The sequence below is a fragment of the Vitis vinifera genome, chromosome 1 (assembly GCF_030704535.1).
Source record: "Vitis vinifera cultivar Pinot Noir 40024 chromosome 1, ASM3070453v1".
In the NCBI taxonomy this organism is placed as follows: Eukaryota; Viridiplantae; Streptophyta; class Magnoliopsida; order Vitales; family Vitaceae; genus Vitis; species Vitis vinifera.
Window position 1 is genome coordinate 26,257,345 of NC_081805.1, and position 10,961 is coordinate 26,268,305.

At 26.3% G+C, this 10,961-nt stretch overlaps 1 protein-coding gene across 1 annotated transcript; it reads left to right on the forward strand.

Annotated features, from left to right (window-relative positions):
- The first annotated feature begins 4,757 nt into the window (after nt 1-4,757).
- On the forward strand, nt 4,758-6,616 carry LOC104880748 (uncharacterized). Its single transcript, XM_010658416.3, has 2 exons — nt 4,758-5,115; nt 5,547-6,616. The coding sequence occupies exons 1-2, from the start codon at nt 5,108-5,110 to the stop codon at nt 5,884-5,886; spliced, it is 348 nt and encodes a 115-aa protein (XP_010656718.1). The 5' UTR covers nt 4,758-5,107; the 3' UTR covers nt 5,887-6,616.
- The last annotated feature ends 4,345 nt before the right edge of the window (nt 6,617-10,961 follow it).

Below are 10,961 nucleotides of genomic sequence, written 5' to 3' on the forward strand. Positions count from 1 at the left end.
AATAGCCTACCTACCCGTTCTTTATCAAAAAGCTCTCATTTCTTTCATAGTGCATTAAATCATCACTTGCATATCCTCTAGTGCACTTTTGTGTGTCATCCTAGCTTTGTCTTGTATTTGAGCTATCCTTAAGCTAGGTTGAGGGATTATTTCTTGTAAAAATCTGAGTGTCAAAGCTTTCAAGAGGTTTGAATCTTGAAGAGATTGTGTAAGAGTCCATTGGAGCCGGAATCAAAGTGTAAGAAGATTGGAAGCTTGGTTGAAGCTTCAAGTTAGTGGAACCCTCACTCGGTTAGGAGATTGAGGAGAGTGGACGTATGCAAGGAAGTGTCGAACCACTATAAACCTGAGTTTGAATTCTCTAAACTCTATCTCTTTATTTTGCTTATATTGTGTTTGAATTTGTTGTGATTGAAAAGATTTTAAAAACCCAATTCACCCCCCTTTTTTAGGTGTTTTTCTTAACTAAGCATAGCCTTTGTTTTCTCATGATTTTATTATCGTGTTTCAACTTGTGATCAACATGAAATAATTTTTGAAGATCGTGGTAAATTTATATATATATATTTTCTCTTGATATAATTCTTAAAGATTGTGGTCGATTTCAATATCAAAGTGGTAAATTCCTATTTTTTATTCTTATAAATTTAATTATTATTATTTTAAACCTAAAAAAAAATACCGAATTCCTTCTATTTATATTGGTATTTGTTGATGAGTTCAAGAAATATAAATGTTTAGTTGGACATTGAACATATTTTTGGATTTTTTTTTCTATTTTTAAATATTTTCTTGTATAATTTTTTTAATGGATTTTTTTACGTGTTGAAGAAGAATTTTCTTATGATACCTATGATTAAAATATGTCTCATTTCTTTACATCCATGTACTATTTCTTTTTACCAGATCAATGAGTCAGCGGTGGCAGCGAGATTGGTGGCTTGTGCGAGGTTAATGCGTGGGAGCTCCGGTGGTGAACGGTGAAGCCGTGAAGTGATCTTGGAGGATCTTGGATTTTTGAGCAGCTTAGAGAGATGGTGTATGTTGATGATAAGATTAAGCATTTGTCTCTTGGAAACCAACTAGATCGATGAAAAAGCAAGAAAATTACCTCTGCATTCCAGGATCGATAAGCTCGTTAATGGCAGTATCCAAACCGATACTCCTTCCTCGCCAAAAACTTCACCTCCTGAATCACATGGATTCCCCAACCACACCTCAGATCGAGCGAGTACATATGCTTAATCACATCGTTAGCACCTTCCCTTCACACTGCTCAAAGATCCAAGATCGTCCAAGGAATCATTTCACCATTCGTCGGGATGACCGCCAAAGCTCTCACGCATCGATCTCGCACCTCATCGCCTTCTTAGATGTAGTGATGAGGCAGTGCCCATAAGAAAATAAAATTTTGGAGAGTTGTAACAAACTCTTTCAAGATCAAGAAGACTTGAACATAGAAAAACTTTTGGGGGTTGTTAAAAGACACCCATTAAAAGTTGTTTTTGTGAAGATTAAAGATGGTTTAGATGAAAAACACATATATTAAAGAGTTGACAAAGGTAATTTTGAAGATACGAATATTGACATTAATTTGAACATTTTTCAATAATACTAGACATATAAATGACTTTGTAATAGATCATAGATTTTTCCTATTTGTAATGAATTTATCTCCAGATAATTCACCATCAAATGGTGGGACAAATTTAATCACAAGTTCGTTTGTCAACAAAAGATTTTGCAAATAATTTCAAGGTCAAGATCATCAAATTCAAAAGATTTAGCAAGCTTTTCTCAAGGACGGACTCAAGCATAGTTCCTAACTCTTAAAAGAAAATGTCAAACTTCATTAGTAGTTGTTACAGATTTAGAACAATATCGTCAAGGACTTATTCAAACTCTCAAAATAATGAAGAAACTGAAAATACAACTTTATCAGATGATTCATATGTAGACCCTGAGTTCATCTTGTATGGTAAAACTATGGGTCAATTTAGATAAAAGATTTTAAGAATCTTTTGTACATTTATATCTTTATACATTTGTCTTTTTGTATTTATTTAGTAAAAATAAATAAAAATTGTAGTGAATAGTGACAAATAGTATCTAAATAATGTCAAATAGTGTCTAAATAGTAAAAGTTGTATATTAATTTGGTAACTTTGATTTCAAAACGAAAACGTGCAAGATACATGACCTTTTCACCTTCAACAACCCTACAAAAACTTAATGTTTTTGTTTGAAGATGTAGAAAAGAAAACTGGTTATCTTTTGTAATTATTCAAGCATGCGGATTTCATCAAGACTCAAGTCCGATAGTTTTCCCATAAATAGATATACAACTTCAAAGTCTATTTGTAATCAACAATTCTCTCTTGTAATCAAAGTATATTTTCAATACAAAAGTTATGAAATCTCTCTTGTAATTAAGGTATATTTTCAATACAAAAGTTATTTTTAGATTCAAATATTCTTGTTCTTATGTTTAAATTTTTGCAATAATTAGATAGTAATTATTTCTGTTTTATGCTTAGATTCCTTAAACAAATTTAATATTTTGTGTGTATGAACTGTTGTATGTCCTGGGTGTGAAATGCTCTGATACCATTTCACACCCAGGACATACAACAGTTCATGCACACAAAATATTAAATTTGTTTAAGGAATCCAAGCATGAAACATAAATAATTACTGTCTAATTCTGTCTAATTTATTGCAAAAATTTCAACATAAGAACACAAATATTTGAATATGAAAATAAATTTTGTATTTAAAATATACTTTGATTACAACAGTAGAGGGATGACTACAAATGGATGAATACAAAGGACTAGATCTTTTAAATGAGATTACAAAAGCTAGAAAGAGAATTTTTAGAAAACTTGTTGTTCATTTTTGCGCATCTACCTTGTGATGAAGGTTGCATTTCTATTTATAGGAAAAATATCGGACTTGAATCTTGATGAAATCTACGTGCTTGAATAATTGTAGAAGACAACTGGCTTCATTTTCTCCCCCTTCGGATGAAAGCATTAAGCTTCTATTAGGTTGTTGAAGGTGAAAAAGCCATGTATCTTACACTTTTTCGTTTTGAAATCAAGGTTGTCAAATTAATAAACAACTTTTACTATTTAGATACTATTTATCACTACTCATTACCGTTTGAATATTCTATGAGAGGATGTCAAAGCAACTTCCTGACAATTAAAGACTTGTAAGGATAATGGTATGTATCAAATTACAACTTTCCTTATTCTTTCATATTTTTATTTTATTAATTTATTTACATTTTTTTATCTCTCTTTTGTCTTTATACTTTTATAAAATCAAAAATTTCTTATTTATGAAAGATCATACAATATTTCTAAAAACTATTTTTCATATTTAATATTATTTAGAAATGATAATAAAATAAAAGATAGATATTTTATAAACTTTGTAATTGTGTGCATCAAATCAAGATTTTTTAGTTTTTTATATTATTATTTATCTTATCTTATTTTATCGATTCCTTGAATAATGTTGATAAAATAAAATTTTAGTTCTTAATCAATTTTGCAATGTTTTGTAATTTAGACCAAATTTTATTTTGTAATTTATGTAAATCAAAATTTTAATTTAAAATTGGTTTGTAGAAAATTAATATTAAAGAATCTTGAATTTTGTCTTGGAATTGATTGTTTATAAAATTTAAAATATTGTTATTTAATTTTATCTTATCCATACAAATAAAATCATGGAATTTATAGACATTTTCTAGCTATTATATCCATAAATTAATAAATAAATTCCAAAGAATTTCCAAGCATTAGGTGACTAATATTTGTTTTAATAAAATTTTAAGCTAGAGAAAGTCGAGTTCTATGTGAAAGGAGTTTTATTTCTTGTTAATCTTTCCATATATTTAATGAATTTGTCCTATTTTAATTATGCTAATACAAACAAATATTATAATTATCATAAATAATTAATTACAATAATTAAAAAATAAACAACTTAAAATCCGAAATTACTTTCAGAAAAAAAAAACTAAAAAACAAACAACCTTTCCTTAAAATTTATATGGAGAAATAATACCAAAATAATTATATTACATTTATGAAATATAATACAATATTTTATTAGGAAATATTTTTATATCATAAAATTAAAATTATATAATATGATTTAAGTTTTAATTAAAATTAAAATAATATTTTTATATTTATGAAACAAAATAAAATTTTTCATATTTATGAAAGATAATACAATTTAAAAAAAAAAAGCCATTTTTCATATTTAATATTTTGACCTCTATTTTATCTAAGTATTTTTTATTTTTCCTTAGAATATAGTAAATACATAACTAATTTGTATATCTATGGACTTAGAAGATGTCATATAATTTTTTTTTCAAATTAAATTAATTTTTTGCCCATTATAACTGATAAATAAATAAAAACTATACCTTTATATCAAATTGAATAATGTATTAATTTTTATATCAAACTATACTTTCATTTGTATTAATCTAATTTTGTATTGAAAATTAATTTACATCAATTAATTATAAAAGAAGAAATATATTTTTGTCTCTTTTTACTAAGAAATGGTCTTCAAATTGTGATTAAAACTTTTAAATTTTTAAGTTTTTCTAATAAAATTATTTAACAATTAAAGCAAAATAAAAATGATTAAAATTCTAAAAAATAATTTAACACACTCAAATAAAATATGATAATAGATTTCTTGAATAAAATAAAATTTATAATGATTTTAAGATTTTCATGTTTTTAAACCTTTTTGGAACAAGTTAAATGTATTATTTTATTATTTTATTCAAACGGCGGAGATGTGGACCCCGATGGCACAGTCTCTTCTTCTTAACTGCGTCTACGAAGGGGCGATGAGGTGCGAGATCGAGGCGCGGGAGCTCCGGCGGGGATGGTGAAGCGGTTCTTGGAAGACCGTGGGTCTTTCAGCAGCGTGGAGAGAAGGTGCCGATGCGATTCAGCATATGTACTCCCCTATCTGAGGCCTGGTTGTGTAATACTTGTGATCAGGAGGTGAAGGAAGGAGGATCGTGGGTTTGGATGCTTCCATTAACGAGCATGTTTATCCGGGAATGCAGAGGTAATTTTCTTGTTTTTTCATCGATGAGAGGCTCTGTTAGGTTGGTGGAAAAAGGCTCTATTTCTTGAGCATTTTCCCCTTGGTTTGGTTGTTGGGACTTGGAAGAGGAAAAGAATGGGAAATGCTCTAAACGTTCTGTTTCTTGGGCTCTTCTCCCTTCATTTCTTTTCTCTTACTTTCCCCCTTCTCTCAGTAAGCATCTGGTTGTTACTCTAAATGCATCTTGGTTTCTGCTGAATCTTTCTTTGTTATATTGGATTGCAGAGATTGATTTTAATGAACCTTGCTTCAGAAATGTAAAAGTATGTTAAAGAAAATTCTGATGTATGAAAAAAAGCTTAAACTGATGATGAATTTGGCCGGTTGTTGTAACATTATGTTCTATCAATTTGTTTTCTGAGGTTTTATTATTTTACTTTTCATGATTGAAGAGAAATGGCAGCAGAGTCTATTTACAAAGAGAGATGTATTGCTGTGGACGACGGCGGGAGTTGGGCCAAATACATGTCTATCTCTGGTTCTCCTGATGATGAATATGGCATCATCTCCGAGGAGTGTTTATTGACTGTAGATGAGAATAGAGAAGGTCAGGCAGCGGCTTTTGGAGATGACATAGCCATTGGATGTCTTGCCACAGAGTTCAAGCGAGAGATATTTGTTGTAAGAAGACATCGGTCCCTTATTTCGTTCCTATTTTCCTTGTTCTTTGCATATGCCCATTTTGCTTGGAATTCTGATTTTATTTTCTCAAATCTTTTCTTATCCAATTAAGTTAATGAAATTAAATTATGAAGAAGAAAGAGATCCATAACAATTACATCAGATTTTTTTGCATGAATGTATTCCAAATGATTGGATGTGTGTTTGAATTGGTATGTCATGCTACAACATATGCATTTATGATCATGATGTTACACTAAAATGCACTAAAAAGCTACCTTTTGATCATACACATCTCTTGTAATAGTCTCCTTTTTATGGATCATACTCATTTTGAAAGCATTCAAGCATATAATTGTTATGGATCTCTTTCTTCTTCATATTTAATTCCATTAATTTAATACTATTGGACTTCATCGGATAAGAAAAGATTTGAGAATAAGATACAGGCTTTAAGGGATCAGAATTCCAAGCAAATGGGCATATTGAAAAACCAAGGAAAATAGAAACTACTTTTACATAGCCTTTGGAAACCAACTAGATCGATGAAAGGGCAAGAAAATTACGTCTTCATTCCAAGATCAACAAGCTTGCTAATGGCAGCATCCAAACAATCCGATCCTCCTTCCTCCTCAACAAGTTCACCTCCTAAATCACATGTATTCCCCAACCAAGACTTAGATCAGGCGAGTACAAATGCTTAATCGTATCATCAACACCTTCTCTCTAAGCCGCACAAAGGTCCAAGATCCTCCAAGAATTGCTTCACAATCCAGGTACTTCCACAACACGCCTTTCTGGTGGATTCTCTGTAAATGCCTTCTCTGCTGGTCCTACGGATCTCTCCAATTACCTATAAATTGGTATTAAAAATAAGATTTGTTGATTGATTTTAAGGGAAACTTTTTATTTTACTTCAAGGATTAGGAAAAAAATTAGGTAAAAAATGTTTATGAAAGTAATAAAAAGTAAACGATTGGCTTTAGAATTTCTAAACCTAAGAATGATTTCTAAATAATATTAAACCTAATAATTGAAACCTATTTTAGTCATATAATATGGTATGAAAAAAAAATCCATTAAAATTTATCTAATCCCATTTATCTTATCCCATATTTATTCAACATAGGATATGATAAGTGATAGGATAACTCATCTTATCCCATCACTAACCAAACATGAGATAAGATATAATATTTGTTTTTTTATCCTATCCCATGTTATATTGGACCAATCAAATATGATCTTCGGATTTTATACAAGATTTATAAATAATATTTTAAGTTTAATTAATTATAAATAATTTATATGCTTATGTAATATTTTATTTTCATAAAAGCAAAATTTTTGGGCGTACATGGTATTTTGATTTTATAAATTAAAAACTTTTTAAATTATTTAATAGAAGATCATAAATATGATTTTTACTTACAATTTCTTTAAGTTAAGTAAAATGTATTTGGTCTTTTTGTATTCAAAAGGTTACTCATATTTTTTTCAAATAATTTTATTTTATTACATTATATCCAATTTTTTCTATAAAAAAAAATTAAATTATTGAGGAGTTTACTTTTCCCAAACTTTCTTATTTTTCCAAGAAAAGTCTTCTAATATTTTCCCTTTTTTTCATGGTATTAACAATTCTTTTTTAAAAATCAAACTTAAGAAAATAATTTATTAAAACAAATATTATTCAACTAATGGTTGGATACCCATATCACTTAGGATAGTTTGGTCTCCAATCTAATTGGGCCAAATCATAAGCCCACAAAAAGTGGTTGTTTATTTATTTAAATTTTAAATGTGTATTAAATCTAAATAGAAATAAAAATGGATATAAAAATTTCATATAGATTCTGAATTATTGAATTAAAAAAAAGGGGTAAAATTTTAATTTTTAGATTTAAAATAAATATTTAAAATTCTTTAATAATATTATATATATATATATATATATATATATATTTACTCCTTTATCTCTCTATAAAAAAGATGAAGTTATAAGGATAAGGATACTAAAAAGATAACTAACTTCTTATCTCTTTATTATTTATCTTTTAAACTAATCTTAACTAAATAAAAACATTAAAGTAAATAAACAAAACAAACTTTTAATACTTTAAAAGATTATAGGAAAATATAAACAATTTAAATATTAAAACTATATCTATACACAATATAATATAATACTAATATATGCTATTGTTTAATATAATATTCAATATTTGTAAAATACTTTTATATCTTAACAATGACTATTATCAACAAATAGATAAATAATTATTCATTAAATTATAAATTATGGAATAATTTCTAAATAATATTAAACCTAAGAATTGAAACCTATTTTAGTCATATAGTATGGTGTGAAACTCCTTAAAAAAAAAAAAAAAAAATCCAACATATATAATATAAATGTTTATATGCAGACATCATATAGAATTCAATAAATATAAATGTTTATATGCAAACATCACATAGATTCTAAATTATTGAATTAAAAAAAAGAAGTAAAATTTCTAATTTTAAGAGTTAAAATGAATGTCTAAAATTCTTTAAAAATATTTAATCCTTTATCTATCCGTGAAAGGGAGGAAGATATAAGGATAAAGATATTAAAAGGATAACTAACTATTTTTATTTATTTATTTTTTAAAAGTAATCTTAACTAAATTAAAATATAAAAACAAATTAAATTGTATTTTAAAAGATTCTAGAAAAATATAATCAATTCAAATATTAGAAACCAAAATAATTTAAAAAGGTATAATAAAAAGGAATTTTGGATAATTGAAATTTAAAACTATATCTATAATACTAATATATAGTATTTTTTTTTAATATAATATCAATATTTATAAAATACTTTTATATCCTGACTATTATCAACAAATAAATAAATAATTATTTACTACAATAAAAAGGAATTTGGACCATTAAAACTATATGTATAATACAATATAGTATGATACCAACATATGGTATTGTTTAATATAATATTTAATATTTGCAAAATATTTTTATATCTTAAACAAGACTATTATCAACAAATATATAAATAAATATTTAACAAATTATAAATTATAAAATAATTTCTAAATTAATATTAAAATTTAGGTGGTATTTGTTTGTTTGTTTGTTTTTTTTTACTTAATTCTAAATAGAAATTAAAACTAAATAACATTTAATAGTGTTAAGTATTAAATTGTTTATTTTTGTAACATTTTTTTTTCTATTAAGCATTAAAAAACAAAAAAAAAAAATTATAACAAATTATAAAAAAATAAAAACAAAAATAAATAACCCAAAGTTTGAAATCAAATTGCTTTTAACAAAAAGTTTGCTTTTTCTTAAAAAAAAAACAAAAAGCAAAAAACAAAAAAAACAACAACTCTGTTTTAGTTATATAGTATGATAGGAAAATTCTTCTTCAACGATTTAAAAAAACCCATTCAATAATTATATAACAAATAATAGCAACTAAATATTTATATTTATTGAAGTCATCAACAAATATAATATAAATGTTTAGTTTAGGATCTACAAATGCTCAAGTTACTATAAATCCAAAGGAAAATAAAGTTATACAAGAAAATATTTGAGTTGTCTCCAAAATTGGTTTTAAAAACATGATTTGATGATTGATTTTAAGGGAAACTTTCTATTTTACTTCAAGGATTAGGAAAAAAAAAAAATATTATGTAAAAGATGTTTATGAAAGTAATAAAAAGTAAAAGATTGGCTTGAGATGTTAACACTTACCCTTGGAAGTCCTTAATTACCATGAGAAAGTTGCTTTGACTGCATTTTATGGATTAAAAGTAAGGGTAGGTAACAATCCTATATTCCTTTTTAGTGTTCAAACATGTGGAACCCTATCAGAGAATATAGAATCGCACCCACACTAACTATTATTGAACCATAAGATAAATGACTTCACATCACCTCACCTTCACAATAACATATTTAAATTAGATATAAGAGAGATGAAAAAAAAACAACCTTTGATCATAACTTTTGAAAAAATATAGAGATGAAGGAATCCAAGACTTATGCAATCTCAACTGGTTGGGATTATAGATGACGAATGATGAAGAAGAAAGGAGACCAAGTCTAAAAAGGGCTCCATGGAAGCCCTAAGCCATACAAGACGTACCCTTATGACTTAATATGTTTCTTTTAAGGGTTTTCCGATTTCAAAATAAGAAGAATTCAGAGGTTGAAGAGAAATTGCTCACCACCATATATATATATATATATGCAATTCTTGATGGATTCCTTCTTTTCCATTATCATTCTAATTTGGAGTTTATCAACTCCCTCTCTCTTTTATCATCTTTATGCAAGAGTAGATGTCATGCCAAGTTTAGGAGAGTTGGGATTGCCTCTTTGAGTCACAACGCTTGTCAAGTCGTATAGACGGAAGAACTCGAAAGACAACCAATTATTAAATAGATGAAAATAATAAAAGATCAAGAAAACGAATCCTAATGTTTTACGTTTTTAATGTTTATTTGAAAATAGCCTATATAAAAAATGTGGTTATAAAAAAGATAGACACTTACTAATTTAAAAATAATTCAAGTTGACTCAAATTTTGGGAAAGTATGGAAATAAAGAGATAAAAAGGTTAAGGGTGTGTTTGGAAATGTTTTAAAAAATGGTTCAAAAAAAAATTTTTAAGAAGAGTTTTTAAAAATTATTTTATATTATTTTCATAAATAAAATTGTATTTATAAAAATAATAAGAGTTTTTAAATAACTCTTTTTTTTTTTTTTTAAAAAAAAGACTCCATAACCCGTATAAAATTTATTATTATTAATAAAAAATCCTAATTAAACTAAAATATTCATAAATAAATTTATTGAAATAAATCTTATTTACAAGTATATGCATTATTCATCCTTTAAAAAAAGAGACAAACAAAAATTACTATTTGAATATTCTATGAGAGGATGTCAAAGCAACTTCCTGACAATTAAAGACTTATAAGGATAATGGTATGTATCAAATTACAACTTTCCTTATTCTTTTATATTTTTATTTTATTTATTTATTTACATTTTTTATCTCTCTTTTGTCTTTATACTTTTATAAAATCAAAATTTTCATATTTATGAAAGATCATACAATATTTTTAAAAACTATTTTTCACATTTAATATTATTTAGAAATGATAATAAAA